At 35.9% G+C, this 16888-nt stretch overlaps 1 protein-coding gene across 4 annotated transcripts in view; it reads left to right on the top strand.

Annotated features, from left to right (window-relative positions):
- LOC135675684 (uncharacterized) overlaps positions 1-16888 on the top strand; it is a 35539-nt gene that overhangs the window by 6030 nt on the left and 12621 nt on the right. For 2 of the 4 annotated variants that reach the window (XM_065186077.1, XM_065186074.1), the window contains exons 5-22: positions 3435-3655; positions 3767-3831; positions 3936-4112; positions 4304-5094; positions 6586-6683; positions 6839-7024; positions 7197-7377; positions 7464-7658; positions 7730-7773; positions 8036-8092; positions 8228-8324; positions 8442-8614; positions 8696-8909; positions 9181-9306; positions 9414-9503; positions 13349-13465; positions 13551-13631; positions 13713-13820. In XM_065186077.1, the coding sequence (XP_065042149.1) occupies positions 3435-3655; positions 3767-3831; positions 3936-4112; positions 4304-5094; positions 6586-6683; positions 6839-7024; positions 7197-7377; positions 7464-7658; positions 7730-7773; positions 8036-8092; positions 8228-8324; positions 8442-8614; positions 8696-8909; positions 9181-9306; positions 9414-9503; positions 13349-13465; positions 13551-13631; positions 13713-13820 (3021 nt within the window). Of the gene's footprint in view, positions 1-3434; positions 3656-3766; positions 3832-3935; positions 4131-4303; positions 5095-6585; positions 6684-6838; positions 7025-7196; positions 7378-7463; positions 7659-7729; positions 7774-8035; positions 8093-8227; positions 8325-8441; positions 8615-8695; positions 8910-9180; positions 9307-9413; positions 9504-13348; positions 13466-13550; positions 13632-13712; positions 13821-16888 lie in introns of all 4 variants that reach the window. The other 2 variants (XM_065186076.1, XM_065186075.1) reach the window with 1 other exon arrangement.

Raw genomic sequence — 16888 nt, 5'->3', positions numbered from 1 at the left:
CCTGTCATGACATTACTTGCTTTTGTGCTGAGATCAGATTTTCAGGTGTTAACATTTTTGGTTTTTATGGATCGCTAGGAGCTCGGGATGCTTTTTCTGGTGCTTCTTGGGTCATTGTTTTATAGCTTTAAAATAGTTAGTGTTACTGGTGGCAAACATACTATTATTAGCTTGCCAAAGAATAGTCCTATGTTTCAGAGATGGGGAAAAGAAGAATGTTAGTGTCAATAGATCATATTTAGGCACCGAATCACAAATCTATGCAACCATTGAATTTTGTTTATGGTTAATCTTTTCTTTTAAAAATAAGAAAATTTATTGGATCAATTTTATGAACGACTATTAAAATTTGCATAAAAATATCTAAATGTTGTCTACTGTGATATTGGAGATGCATAAAATTTATATATGATATAGATTTCCTCGTGTTAAGTTCTGTAAGATTTTAATAAGTGGAAGTGTTTTTAGGTCACTGCATAGTGCGTATGCTGTATGCGGCTGCATATGCAAATGGATACGCTGATTCTATATTAAAATCTATGAAATATAATGTAAAAATTTACAAAAATAACACTGATATATTTGGTGATGTTATCACATTTCATCAATAGATGACGTAATTTCTTAATGCACTTGAGGCTAGCAAGGCAAGTGCCCTGATGATCTATGAACCTTCAGCAAAATATTACAATATAAATAAATTGCTTTATTGTCACATCAAAATTGTTCTAAAATAAATGCGTGGATTCTAGAATTAGAACAAATAAAAAAAAAGAAAATGAGTTCCAACACCCTACTTTGAAGGTTCAAGTATTTGAACATTTGAAGGCCAAAAGAAACCCTCTTTCTACTTGGAATAGGTCTTAGACATTATACAAAGGCTTTTTGAAGATTTTTAAAAAGAAACATAAAATGCCTCTTTCTACTTGGAATAGGTCTCAGACAATATACAAAGGCTTAAATTTTGAAGATTTTTAGAAATAAACTTAAAATTCCAATCACTTCTTTAGATTGATCATTGACAATAATTCTGTCTTATGTTGTTGCTTATGTTCCTTTATGCGGTTGCATGTCATATGCAGCCTGATTTTTTTATGTGGACAGTTGCATATTTCTATTGTATATGGTACATGCAATGCAGTTCATTGTCTGAACTCTGAACTGCATATGCAGGTGCATAAACCATGATATTTCAAAACCTCAGTGATGTGTTGGATTTGGTTGTCCTGCAGAGTCAAAATCCAAGAGTCAATGTGGCCTTTTTTTGCACCCGGATACACCACATTTGACGGTTCCAATGTGCCATTCATTCTTCCGGAGAGCTCAATATGTTGTGTGGTAAGGCTCTCATTAGACAGTGACAGCGAAGAATCATTAAATGGGCCTTTCGAGGTCATCCAATGCATGAGTGGATGTTTGATGTGGGGAAAATAAGAGAACTAAGAGATTAATAGTACTCATAGTGTGATTAGCCCTTACCTGTGTGTGGATACCCCCTTTGATGTTGAGACCTATTAAAGGTCAGTTGAGTCCCTATGGGTTTAGGGGACATGGAGTTGCCTTTGCCAAAGCTTTTGTAGTGGTTGTAACCACCAAAAGTAACGCGTAGGGCAAGTCTATTTCTTGCTAGTTATGCAAAATCTATTTCTTGCTAGTTTCTGCCATGTGTGGCTTTGGCATGGGGCACTTGGCTAGATGGTTAAGAAGACCTATATATCTAACCCCCATTACTTTGTTAATCAGAGCGATTCTTTGGATTGTTGTGTATGGACTGGTTTGATTAGGCCCTTGAGAAGTTATAAATGATAATCCGTAGTTCATGATGATTAAGATTTTCTTAGTTCTATATGACTTCTAAGGTTGGGTGGATTTTAGAAATTCCAGTTGGCCTGGGTTTTGAATGTTGCAATATATTAGGCATACTGCATGGCACATTCTAGTCAACTAGCTATCGATGTGCCTGTATACCATGACATCGACGTTTTTTCAACACTAAATTAATATCTTAACCAGGGTTTGTCTTACCGATCTGAACTGGTGCATCGCCCTGATGGTACGACATGTGCCACCCCATACCAATGTATTGTATGTTAGTACGATGGGGCGTACTGACGACACAGGACAACGGCAAAAAATAACTCCAAAATTTTTTGAAAAATAAAAATAAGTTAGATTAAGGGTTTTAAGTTGGAAAACACTATTCAAGGCCTTAATCACAACATTGAAGGCCTTAGTTACTCCCTGATTAACATAATTCTACCATCATAAAACCTCAAACAATATAATAGATATTAAGAACATAAAGTATGTTTAATTATCTCATAAATTATCAAAAATCGAGAAAAAAATGCATACCTTTGATTAGAGAGTTCTTTCTATAACTTAGGTGTTAATCCTCCCTAAGTAGCCTTCCAAGCTTGATCAAAACCATAAATCGCAACTTTGTGAAGTTTTAAGAGAGCGCAAATGTGAGACTGAGAGGAAGAAGTGAGTGAGAAAGAGATTGAGAGAATAGAAAAGTTTGAGAGAGTGAAAGGGGGTGAAAGAGGGGGAGGAAAGGGTTTAAAAACCCTTTAAAATGGATCTGACCGTTGGAACTAGTTAGATGTGGATCGTCTGTCGATAACGATCGGATTTTGCTTGTTTTGACCGATACCGACCCTATATCAGGCGATACGTGGTCCTTAGCATATACCACCTAGTACAGGGTGATCCATGTACCATTTTCCTATCGGACCGGTATGTACCGCTCATACTAGGAGGTATACCGCGACATGGCAATCCCTAATCTTAACATTATGTTGGGTCCACATATTGTTATTTGTAGTCAGATAGTTCTAAAATTAGTATTGAATGGAGATTTTAAACATTGCATAATTGTATTCATTGCTACTGTGTTGTCTGGAATATGTGTTCCTTTTCTCAATGCTTGCATCTGCGATCTTTTTTCTGTATCTTCCTATCTGTGCTTCTTTCAATCTGCTTCTACATACCAATGCACATATACATGCTGGTCAGTTACTGTTTTGTGCTCAAATTTGTATCCTTTATATGTAGATGTTACACTATTCACACTTTTTATCTTCTTCCACGTATTTATTATGCATATGCATGCCTGTGGCAAAATTTTCATTGTACATGTGCACATATTAAAGTTGCTTGTATCCCTTGACCTAATGGTAAGCATAGTGTTATTTTCATTATGTAAATTTCCTGAATTCTGCCTTGTTTAAATAGGATATCTCATTTCTTTCTGTACTTTGATGTTAATTATTCAAAATTTCCTTAAAAATTGTTATTAGTCTGCTGCTAGTTATATGCTAGCCATATTCAGGGAATCAAAGGATCACATGCTAGTATCTTTTGAACTGAAACTTGTTTCATGTCAATATTGGTCTATTTTTCTCTCCTGATTTTAGACTGAATTACTGCAGGGAGGTGGATTAAACAAGGAGGCAATTCATCAAATGAATCAGGATTCCTTTGCAAGATCAAAACCAGATGGAAAATTATGTGGTCTACCGAGTAGTATGGACATGAACATTTCAACAAGTGCCCCTCTCAACAATGTTGGAATGAGTCTTCCATCTCAACCTTTTAGGGAACAACAACTGAAACAGCTTAGAGCCCAGTGCCTTGTATTTCTTGCATTCAGGCATGACTAATGCCTCTATTGTTTTGCATGTATCTTAGTACTTATAATGCTTAGGTGTTAGTGGAGCCTAGACTTTTGCATGTGTTAATTTTTCTTCTTTTTGGCTTCCAGAAATAATTTGATGCCTAGGAAGTTGCATCTTGAGATCGCACTTGGAGCTAGTTTGCCAAAAGAAGGTAATCATCACTGTGGTCCAATTTTGTGCAAGATTATTTTAGAACTAGTTTCTGTCTGTCTCCCTTACTATCTGATAATTTCTTGAAAATACTTGACAATGTAGATGAAACACAACGATGGTTGAATGGCAGCAGAGGAACAGATGCATCTACAAGAGAAATGAGTAATAGCCATGATAATTCTGGCATGTTTAGTCGGCCAAGTAATATGGCTAAAGGGCCTCCAGCTTCCTCATCTACTGGCAGTATAGTGGAGGCAGAGTCTTCATCAAAGGACACAGGTAACTTGAAGAAAAAAGGTAAGAATTAACTGAATTTAGACCAATATATGGCATAAAAGAAACCAGTTTAAAAGAAACCAAGTGGTTTTCTGCCATCAAACAAAATGATTCTGAAGTCGATTCAGAATTTGTAGAATCATATCTTGTCTCTGTCATGCTGCGGATGTCTGACTCTGTCATGCTTGTTACAGGAGGTCCCTTTGGCAGCCATTTCGAGAATGAAGTTTACATGAATCCTAACCAGCAATCTCTGCGGGCAAACCAAGTCTCACCTGTTTTGGGGGTTGGTAAGGGTCCGAAGGTTGATGCGCTGTTTGCATCAAGAGCCACTTTTAAAGATGATGCTTCCAAAGAATCATCAGTGGCTGCTATGGTTAATCGAGAAACTTATTTTAATCAACCTCATAATATTAGCCAAATTAACAGTGCAGGCAAGCTACATTTGTCAGACTCTCACTTGTTTGGAGTCAATACTCATCCAGAAAGGTATCAATCTTTATTACCTGTAAAAGAGCAGAGTCCACTGGCTGTTGGAAAAGGATATGAAAGTTTGGAGAATGTGGTGAATGCATCAAAGGATATCATGTTCTCAAATCAAGTTGCTCATTCAGAGAAAATTCCTGCCTCATCCGAGTTGGCTATCACAAATAGCATTACCAATGCTTATTTTGGTTCTAATGGTCTGCTGGATCAGAGTAATTCTGTCATTCAAAAGCAGAGCCATGCTGATGTATACACGACTTTTGCCACCAATGACTCGATAAAATTTGGGAATATGGAAGCTGTCTTGGAAAAATCTGTTGAGCAAGACAATGGAAACCAATCAGATTCCAGTGATATGCCTTCTTCTCCACCAAAATATACAACCTCTGAGAAGTGGGTAATGGATTATCAAAAGCAGAAACTTGTTGAAGAGCAAAAATGGACTTTAAAACAGAAAAAAGCTGAGGAACGAATAGCAGCATGTTATGAGAAGTTGAAGGTATGTGTGCATATTACTACTGCCTAACTAGATATGATAGCATTTGCTTTTGGGTCTTTTTGCCATGACCAAGTTACATTAAATTAACACTGCCCCTGTGAATGTGTACTATGTCGATGGCCTAAAAGGAGACTTTGGCCATTCACTAGGAGATTTTTAATTGCTGTAGCTAATACAATGCTCTAGAATAAGATGGACCTTGAAGAAGATTCTCGTTATACTTCTTCACCTTAAACATTGGTTTGGTGGTGTTATACCGGACTGCTTACCAAAGGTTGAGTGTTTGAAGTCTCATCCGATATATTTTTTAAAGTGTCAACTAGCCTAGCTGGTAAAGACTTTAACAGCTTATTGTTATTACAAGGTCCCAAGCTTGCATCTTACTTTTGTCACTTAAAAAAAAGATGGAGTTTCTTATGCACAAGCCTTTTCTTTTTTTACTTTTTAACTGTTCTTCCTCTTTCAAAGGGGCAATCATATCTTGCTTGTCGATATCAATGCCATATTTTATTCTAAATTGATCTTTATTCCTTTTTTCATTTCCTTTTCACTCTGAGAGAGTGAAGAATAACTGAGTTGGGAGGACCTAGTTCAAAATAATTGCCTCTACAAAGGTCATTTGAAAACTTTGCTTTTGGACATGGAAACTCTTCAAGATTTAATGGGTAACAACAGTAAGATAATTTGATGTTTTATTCATTAAGAAAGCAATTTCCAGAGCTGGATTGTGTTTTCTCATAGCACCCATATGTTATGCTAGTGCTTGTTACTGCATCTACAAGGACCAACACCTGTAGTTTATTGACATGAATGTGATGTATCACCTTTTAACCCTGTAGTTTATTGTCATGAATGTGATTCATCGCCAATACCTGTAGTTGCAAACTTACACCATCTTTATTGATTGCTACTAAAATTTGTGTTACACCAAATTTAAGGAGAATGCAGATACACTTTTGTAAAGTAGATTTAGTTTTTTTTTCATTGTGTAGAGTTATGTAGCACATGTTTGCAAATATATTTTTTGCGTATTTGATCTTGATTGGATATGACTCTCCTACTGGGGTATTGTCAAAATTGAGGAGAATAAACCTCCTAAGGATGATCAACAGAAGAGAGGTCAAATCAGTTAATCTTAATTTTTTTTCTGTAAGTACCACAACCACTCATTTCTGTGGCTTATAGGAGTTTTTTTGAATTAAAACTTCTCCTTTTCAGTAAATTCATCACCTTTCAAAATTTCACAAAGATAGACCTTCTGAACTCCCTATATAGAGAAGATTCTTGAATGATTAGTAGTTTCTATTGCTTCATCCAACTTAAAGGGTATGGAAGGCAAAATATTCTTCTAATTTATTGATTCCAGTACAACTGAATGTCACCTTTAGCATTACTGATTTAAATAGTTTTTCAATTTATGATTTATGGTACTTGTCTACTGTAAGCTGTCTCAAAAATCTTATGATTTCTTCTGCATTTTCTGTTGACCAGGAAAAAGTGAGTTCATCAGAAAACATTTCTGGTAAGACAAAGACTGTCATCGAATTAAAAAAACTTCAACTTCTACAGCTTCAGCGCCGGCTAAGAAGGTTCACTGGCTTTTCATTTGTGCCAGTTCTTTGTCATAGTTAATTTTGCAGCAAGGCATATCTTATCAGTTTAAATATAACTATTTGGCTCTTCTTTCTTTAACAAATTTTTTTTCTTTCATGTATCTTGTTGACACATTGTGACCGGTTGGCAGTGATTTTCTTAATGATTTTTTCAAGCCTATCACATCTGACATGGATCGCTTGAAATCAATTAAGAAACATAGACATGGACGGCGAATGAAACAGCTTGAAAGATTTGAACAGAAAATGAAGGAAGAAAGGCAAAAGCGAATTCGTGAAAGGCAGAAAGAATTCTTTGGTGAATTAGAAACCCATAAGTATGCCTCTCTATGTTACCGATTCAATTTTGATTTGTTTTTCTCTATCTAGTGGAATCATTTCTTTTTTTGTGTTGCAAGCCTATCGATCAATGTCGTAGTTCGGACACAACCATGGAATGATGTTATTTGAATAACTCTCTTTGTTCATCTCCTCTAATGGAATTTTCAGAGAGAGGCTTGAAGAGTCCTTCAAGGTTAAGCGAGAGCGCTGGAAGGGTTTCAATAGATATGTGAAGGAGTTCCATAAAAGAAAGGAACGAATACATCGGGAGAAGATTGACAGGATCCAACGTGAGAAGATTAATCTATTGAAGAATAATGATGTTGAAGGATATTTGAGAATGGTTCAGGTAACTAACAATATTCAGTTTTTGACTATTTTATTGCATTTGCTGGCTTATTATCTTCTATTCAATGATCATTTTTTTTTATCTAGGATGCAAAATCAGATCGTGTTAAGCAGCTCCTTAAGGAGACTGAAAAGTATCTTCAGAAGCTTGGTTCAAAGATACGGGAGTCTAAATCCATGGCAAAGCAGTTTGAGATGGAAATGGACGAAAGTCGAGAGTTCAATATTGTTGAGAACAATGATACTACAAATGAAGACGATGATGGAAGTGATCAGGCTCAAGTAAGTTTAGGCTGTTATATTTGAAAGCACTTTTTTTTCTGCCTATCTGATTTATGTTCTCTGTGATGCAGCATTATCTGGAGAGCAATGAAAAATACTACAAGTTGGCTCATAGGTACTAATAACATTTGATTCAGTCTTTATGCATTTTGATGGCTTATGTGTTTTAAGTCGAGCCAATATCTAAGTTAATTTAGCTGATTATGTTTAATTCAATGTCTTGTGTTTTATGCTTTAAATTGAGCTGAAGTCTAGTTGATCTAGCTGGTTGATGATTTAGCTCTAGAGCTACAAAAGATTATTTCTACGTTCTATTTTATTAATGCTGTAACATACTGATCTTGAAAAATTGTGATGTGAACTTTTATGGTATTCAGTGTGAAAGAGAGTATATGTGAGCAGCCAGCTTCTCTTCGGGGTGGAAAATTGCGAGAGTGAGTACCTCTTTGTTTTTTTTTTGTCTTTTTATTAGTCAAGTTGCTTTCCTTAAATCCTTGAATCCTTGTAGTTTATATATGTGGTCTCAACTCAACAAATCTTGCAAATTTATTATTGGTACATAATTTCAGGTACCAAATGAATGGTTTGCGTTGGTTGGTTTCTTTGTACAACAATCACCTAAACGGGATCCTTGCTGATGAAATGGGTCTTGGTAAAACTGTTCAAGTATGTTTACTAGTTTATCCTAGTAATGCCCTTTAGTAAGCCCTAACTGCTATGGGGTTGTTATGATGTCAAATGTTTTTTCAATGTCCCAAGTGTTGACAAACTTTTCTTTTGCAGGTTATTGCTCTAATTTGTTACTTAATGGAAACAAAAAATGATAGGGGTCCTTTTCTTGTGGTTGTACCATCATCTGTTCTTCCTGGTTGGGAATCTGAAATGAGCTTTTGGGCACCGGGTATAAACAAAATTGCATACTCTGGTCCTCCTGAAGAAAGGCGAAGGCTATTCAAGTAATTAAACATAATTGCAAACAATCTGTTCTTTCTCCATTTTGTTTCTGAACAAGTAACTATATTTTTTCTTTCCTGCAGAGAAATGATTATTCACCAGAAATTCAATGTTCTTCTAACGACATATGAGTATCTAATGAACAAACATGATAGACCAAAGCTCAGCAAAATACATTGGCGTTATATAATTATTGATGAAGGTCATCGCATAAAGAATGCCTCCTGTAAACTCAATGCAGACTTGAAGCATTACCAGAGTTCTCATCGGCTGCTATTGACTGGCACCCCACTACAGGTTGTCATGCCCTCCCATTCATAGTCGTTGCTTTTTTCTTCACCTTAATGACAGTTCTGTTCTTCAGTTTATCTAGAAATTATTAATATCATAAGTCTCATTTCATGAACATTCATATTCTGGCCGCTAAGTAATTAACATTGCTTCTCTGTGTTGCTATTTTGTTACTAATATTAGATGACCGGCTGATTTCCACTGGAATACCTGGTAGTGATTTTTCTTTTTCTAGTTGTAGTTACCATGTTTCTTTCCTTTTCTCTTAATGTATCAGAACAATCTTGAGGAGCTGTGGGCCCTTCTTAATTTCTTGTTACCTAATATTTTCAACTCGTCAGAGGATTTCTCTCAATGGTTCAACAAGCCATTTGAGGGCAATGGAGACAACAATCCTGATGAAGTAAGTATTTTCTTTCATTTTGCACACTAAATTCTGCAGGTTTTTTCTCTTCAAGATAGAGTAATTTCCATAGTGAATATCATTTTGAGCCTCCATGAACTTTGTAGGCATTGCTCTCCGAGGAAGAAAATCTTTTAATTATAAACCGTCTTCATCAAGTTCTTCGACCGTTTGTTCTTCGAAGGCTGAAACATAAGGTTTGTGACTGACTTGCTTAGATGTTTTGGTTATAGCTTATTTGTATTACTGAAAATGCTAAACTTGCCAAAAAATGTCTATGTTGGTGTGCTTTTTAATGAGAAATTCTCTGATTAGTATTACATGTACTTATGGATAAACAATTAGTTTTCCCATGATTTAATTAGAGAATCTTGAATATAAATGATTTTCTTAGTAGTGTTTGGTGATTGATGGCTGACAAGTGAGGCTAGTTTTCTTCCCTTCCTCATCATCTTCCTTTTTTTTCCCTTCCTCACTCCTTTATGCTTATTTCTCTTTCATTTTTTCTATTGGATTTTATCATTGAAAATAAATTGGATGGACCAAGGTATGCAATCCCGTACCGTACCAGTGTTTCGAGATTGGCTCGGTACGGTATGGTACCGGCATATCGAGCGGTACACCAGGGTATACTGAACAGTTTTATATATTTTTCTTTCTTACTGTAGCACTATAACACTGCTACAGTGTAGCACTGTAGCACGTTCCGTCCGGTACCGGGCGGTCCGCGTACTAGTATGCCATCTGACTGGTACGTACTGCCCATATCGGGCGGTACCATTCGGTATTGCATACCATGGGATGGACCAATATATGAACCATGGTTTTGGTTCTGGTTTTCGGACCCATGATGATCTCTGGCTGGACCAAGATGGGTCCAATACATGTTGGGTGTACCAACAAATGCCGGCATGGTTTCGGACCTTCGGTAACTCTTTTTTAAAGGGTTTCAGTGTTTCAAAACCCATAAAAAATCATATTTCATGGGTGTTTTCCTACCCTTGATCCTTGCAGATCAAGCCTAGACCTGCATTTATTGGGGCTTGATCTTTGTCGATGAAGCATTCAATTAGGTGTAAATTAAGCTAAGAAATAGGGGTTTCTATATCTGTAATTTGAAGAGATTAGCTGTTGGATCATCAATTCGAGAATTCTCCTGGTAAGAGGGTTGAGATGAGGGAAGTGAAATAGAGATAGATGAAGGGAAACAGGGTTGATGATGGCTCGTTTATAAACTGAAAAGATGAGTGAACATTAAGGGAAAGGAAATAGAGCTGCTAGGAGTGAAAAGAGGGCTTGTCAGCCCTGCTCATAACTGGTCTCTTTGTGGTCCAAAGACATTCCGGCAGTCTTACTGCCTGACCCACATATGGACCGCCTGGTTTGAGACAGCCCATGTCCAGGTTCGTTCTCGGACTGGTATGGAATGCTTGGTATGAACCTCTTCGGGCAAAACAGCAAACTGTGATATGTACCAATAATGCCTGCAATCGATTTTTGCTGATCCACGTCTATCTCGAGGAGATGGTGATGTGGAAATTGTCCATGACCAAGAATTTGGTTGAATTTGTGTTGGCTTTGGCTGATGATCCATTTTGGATATCTTGCGGCTTAGATATTGTTGTCCATAATAAACCTTTTTTTTTCATAAGTCATTACCAAGGTATGTAATTTCGAATAATACCGCTCGGTACGTAGCGGTCCGTCAGCTTACCAGTACACGGACCGCTCGTTACCGGACAGAACGAAAAAATAAAAATAAAAAATAAATAAATAAATATATATATATATATAAACGAGGCGACGTCGCCCTACGTGGGAGAAGGAAAAGGCGTCTTCCGTAAAGTTAGATCCTGGACAACTTCCCGAAGTTCTCTCTCTCTCTCTCTCTCTCTATATATATATATATATATATATATATATATATATGAACGAGGTGATGTCGCCTCGCGTGGGAGAAAGAAAAGGCGACGTCGCCTTTTATAAAAAAAAATTTAAAAATATATACATAATCTTATATATGTATAAAAATATAAAAATATATACATAAACTTCGCTTACTGCTTACTTGTTTTGTGAAGTCAAATTCGGAAGTGCAATTGCTTATTCTCGAACTGCAACACTTGCACCCCACCTCGACCCGACCTCTGTTTCTCGCCCTCTTGCTAATACGGAGCCTCTTTATAATGCAGATCTTGTAGTTAAGGCTTTCACACCTATTTATAAAACTAACCACACTAGGCTCTTAGCACCTTTACTTTCATTCTCCGTTGCTTCCTGACTTACTTACTCAATATATATATATATATATATATATATATATATACGAGACGACGTCGCCCTGCCTGGGAGAAGAGAAAGGCGACGTCGTCGAATTATATATATATTTATATATATATTATATATATATTATATATATATATACCGAGCGGTGTACCGCTCAGTATAAAGTATCGTACCGTACCGAGCGAACTTCGAAACTTCGGTACGGTACCAAATTGCATACCTTGGTCATTACTATCATCTGGCTGCATTATGAAACTTCACTACATTCTTTTCAGTTACTTGATATATGAATGTTTTTATTTTATAAAATTGGTTAATTTAGTGTCTTTAATATTAGTAATATGCATCAACTACTTTTCAAAAAGATTTAGGTGGGCAACATAAAAATTTATTCGGAAGATTTTTTGCAATTATATGGTGGATTTCATCTCAGTTCGTGCTTCTTTATTTATACAAGCACATGCAGATAGGATTAGATGGGCAAGTCTATGCAGATCTACTCATTTTCTCAAATAAATTCAGGAATTGTTAGCTTTTCATCTTTTGTTTTAAGAAGGGTCTTCCCTTTATTCTTGAGGAAATTATATTGAAATTGTGGTGACCTTTCTTGTATATTTTTCTACCCTTCCCTCATTTCTCAATTTGTTCCAATCTTGCAATATGAAATGTGGCATGGTAGATAATTCTTCTCAAGTATCTTTGGTAGTGTGGCAGGTTTTGCTCTTTGTACATGGTTGGAAATTCAATTTAGGTCATAGGTTCTCCTTGTGGCATCAATAAATTTGTACTTGTGCTGTATGGCATGTTTCAGCATATGCAATCCAGTTCCAGATAGTATTAGAATTGAAAAACCAATGATTGAATATGTTTTTAACAGACTTAAATTTATTGCGCATTATCAATCTCTTAATAAAATCTATGCTGAGATGATAAAAACTAGTAAGGAACTGTTTAGAGACTTCCATCATTGCCATGCTTCAATTGAGTTTTCTTTATAGTGTTAACTGCTTCAGACTATGCAAGATGATGTGTGTGGTTATTAAGATCTTCCATCATGGTTAACTTTTTAAACACTTATAGGAGCGGCAAGTGTAAAAAGGAAATGCCATATTTTCAAGCTTAAGTTCCTTGACCGTGCAAGTTTGAGTTTGACATTTGTTTCATGGACAGTCAACCGAATCTGATCCCAACCCTAGTGTCGAGGGAATAGAATTGAAATCATTTATTTTCCCAGTTTCACCTTTTCTCACACATGAGGTTGGGATCTGTCTAGTTTCACTTGTTTATTCAATCGAGTCTGATCCCAACCCTAGTGTTGAGTGAATAGAATTGAAATAATTTATTTTCCTAGTTACACCTTTTCTCACACATGAGCTAATTAGAATTATGAATATTGTTTTTTTTTTTATGTCATTTGGGCTGAGCTTGCACATCCATTTGCTTTTGATTTTGCTTTCAGTAGTACAGAGGATGTAAAGTAGCAATACTTTTATATGGTTAATTTTTTCCAGTTTATATTTTCATATTCGTCATCAAATCTTGAGTTAGAGAAATTATAATACACGTGTTCGTAGAGCTTATATATTTCTATACACTTTTGAGATTTAACATACACGAAGGCAAGTTCTTTAAAGGATTGAAATATGTACCTTTGCTGAATTTTGACATAATGCAAGCATTCTGAACAGAAGTTTTAAATGGATGTGTCATGAAATTAGGGAGAACCTGGTTGTTTAATTTTTGTTCTGTTTTCTAGGTTGAGAATCAGTTGCCTGAGAAAATTGAGAGACTTGTCAGATGTGAGGCTTCTGCTTATCAAAAACTCTTAATGAAAAGAGTGGAGGAGAATCTTGGTTCATTGGGCAATTATAAGGTGATATACTTATTAAAGCACCTCTGAACACTGTTATATTGCTTTTTGTATGACTCCTAAGCCATCTTTTTTTATATCTGATCAGGGCCGTTCAATACATAATACTGTGATGGAAATGCGTAATATATGCAATCATCCATACCTCAGCCAACTTCATGCTGAAGAGGCATGTTTTTGAAGTGTTTGGATCTCTTGTAAATTTAGCTTAAAAGTTGCTTCGATCTCATATGTTGAATTGCCTTTGCAGGTTGACAGTTTATTACCTAAACATTTTCTACCTCCTATTATTAGACTATGTGGAAAGCTTGAGATGTTGGATAGATTGCTTCCTAAGCTCAAAGCGACTGGTCATCGGGTAATGAGCTTTACAGTTTATTTATTACTGTTTACCATGTTTAATGTTAAAATATGGTAATTCAGAACTTTCAGGATTTCCGATGCATATTCATTGCCCTGATTCCATATATTTGAATGTTATATCTGATCATATGCTGCAATGATGTTTGTTAGTGTTTATGAATATCATGTTGATACAGCTTATTTGCCATTAGGTTTTGTTATGTAAATCATTTATGAGATTGGACTTTTTGATTATTTAGTTTTAATGAATATGTGTTGAGTTATTATGGCTAATTATTGTTGCTGCTGCTGTTTCTGTTTAATATGTGTACAGTTCTGAGGATTGATATGTTTAAAGATGTTTGAAATAGGTTTCTTGTCCATTAGCTGATTTCATCTTTTTTGATATATAACTATATTTTTTAGATTGTTCCCAGTAGCTTTGCTAACATGTTCATGATGTGTTTTTGACATGTAGGCTATAACAACATTTTGCAGTTAAGATTGTTTATGTGCCATTGGAAGTTTCTGTTTGTAATTTCTTTGGTAATATTCAATTTTTTTGCTTGTAACGTACAACTTATTACTAAATACTTTACTTTTGTTTTTTGTTTTACTGAACTAATATGTGATTTGAAGTCATGTAATGGCAAAGAATTTCTGCATTATCCTTATACATTTATTTATTAGCCATTCCTTTATAGTGATCAGTAAATTAATATGTGAATCTTCTATAGTGATATTCTATTGGTGTAATAACATGTTTGTATATTTATCTGACATATCTCATCTTGCCCTAGAGGGCTTCATATATTATAGAACGGTGGCAATAAAGCTCAAGATCACCTTTACTGATCCAATTACAAATTTGAGGATTTTAGTTTTCTGTGCCCGCCTAAGTTTTCTATTCTGGAGCATAATCCTGTTTGTTTGTCAAACATTTCCTGGATTAGTATTAATTGGAAAATTCACTGGTTAAGTTTATGCCATGATTTTTGAGCTGATTGCTTTCTTTTATTCCTTGGATTCTGAATCTGACATTATGACGTTTGCTATTTCCTGCAACTTATTCTCTAACTAGAAGTCAGAGATCCATTGTACCCTTTTTTGACATTTGATTCTTGATGTACTTTATTTTTTTATCAGTCTATGCAATGGTCTCCAAATCTTGAAACATGGCACATTTGCTTCCTTGAGACCTTGTTAAATATCATTGTTTTTGAAATAGTCCTACCGAGAGACAACCACCTGTATGATGTAGACCTATTGGTCAACCACTTTAATTGAGACAGAGTCCTCTCTTGCCTCACCTAGGACCTTAATGGTCCAACTGACTAACAACACTTAAACGATACCTGGAAGCTGGGCATCTTCCAGATTATTTGTTTAATCTGGTTGTTAGTGAAATTGTGCAGCAGGCTCTCCAGTGATTCAGTTGATAATCCACTACAGATGAGTGAATCACGATCCTGTCTGATTGTCATTATTTGGTAACTGAACCATATTTTTTGCTTACAACAAGACAAGAAGAGGGAGAAGAAGGAAATGATATTAGGATAACCAGGTAAATATGAGTACATCAATGGAAGGCATCTTAAATTAAAGAATGGCAAGTTTTCCTTTTTCCACTGTGTTTCTTCTTCTTTCTTACTGTTTTGCATTGTACAAAAACGTCCTTCTTGCTAAAGCAGTCCAAGTTGCTTTTTCTTTTTTTCATTTTAACCATGTTGGAGGAATGATTATTGATTTATGAATCAAATGGGATGAGCATACCTTGTTACTTTAATTTTCTAATTCTTTTCTTTTTTAATTTTTAAGTTTTTTTGTATTGCTAATATTGTTTGGTGGCTGCCTATATGGCAGCTGCCTACATGGTGTGAGAAGTGCCTTTACTGCCCACACGCCCCTGCAATTTTCTATAACATTGTTAGGTACTATTCGGCACTGGTTTTTTTCTTGGGCTTTTGTTGGAGTTCTCACCTTTTACTGCTTATCCTGTGTTTCAATGGTAACTAGATTGCTTTTCTTATCTATGGTTAATTAAGGGACTAATTTATTCTTTGATGAAGTATTTTGAGGCTTATCCTTTAATTCTGTGGGATTGATTTGTTGCTGTTGGGTCTAGTTCTTTATTCCAACTTTTGCATCATTGTTTCACTTTGGGTGCAACTTTCTTGTTTGTACAAGGAAGTGTCGATTTATACAAGGGAAAAATTGGTGATACAACCTGACCTCCCATCGTTCCTGAATAAAAAAATTGATGGTGAAAAGAATATAAAAGAGTCAGGAGAAGTGATTTCTGGAAACAAAGAATAAGCAGCTCTCCCCTTAAAATGACTAGAAACAACAAGAGTCAACTGGGTCAGCATCTAGCTAAACACGGAGAGAAGAAAGTCGATTGAGGTTTGTTTCACAAAAGAATGAAAGTTCTAAGATTTTTGGAGAGAGGTGTTTCAAAGAACTGGAGCTTTATGTTACCTTCCCAACATTTTGAACTCTTAGCAGCTTTTGTTCAAATACCTACTTGGATCAGTCAAGTTTGAATGGGTCAAAATAAATTAATCCAGCTGCATGCATGTTAACATTTAACAATTACTTGTATCGTAATAGTTAAAGATGGACAAAACCAGCTGCGAATAGTCTCATCACAAATTACTGTGAAAAATATGCTTCTTTGTTGAACAAATTGTTAAAGAACTATATTTGCCATGCAATTTGTTGTACCTCTTGGCGATTAGGATTAAATTGATGACGATGGAAATTGGTTCTTATAAAGCAATAAAGTATTGAGACTAAGGAACTCAATTTTGCTATGACTGGTTTGTACTAGCCAACATTTACCACTCCAAGTGTGAATGGGGATGCGGACAACCCCCTATCAGACAGGCCAGTCCTCCACTCCAGGCGCTTGAGGGTTTGCACGCATAACGCAGAGCTGTGAGATAACTCATACCATTGCCCGCTCATGCTGAGGCCTGCCCACCGCCATCCCTTGTGTCCTGTTGATGGACCTCCTGGTATTCTTCCTCCCCTCCACTCCTTGACCTCCTCCCTACCTCCACTGCTGCCACCACTTCTTCTTCT

The sequence above is a fragment of the Musa acuminata genome, chromosome BXJ1-6 (assembly GCF_036884655.1).
Source record: "Musa acuminata AAA Group cultivar baxijiao chromosome BXJ1-6, Cavendish_Baxijiao_AAA, whole genome shotgun sequence".
Taxonomy (NCBI): domain Eukaryota; kingdom Viridiplantae; phylum Streptophyta; class Magnoliopsida; order Zingiberales; family Musaceae; genus Musa; species Musa acuminata.
The sequence above is the reverse complement of the archived record's forward strand: the minus strand, read 5'-3'. Positions and strand labels throughout refer to the sequence as shown.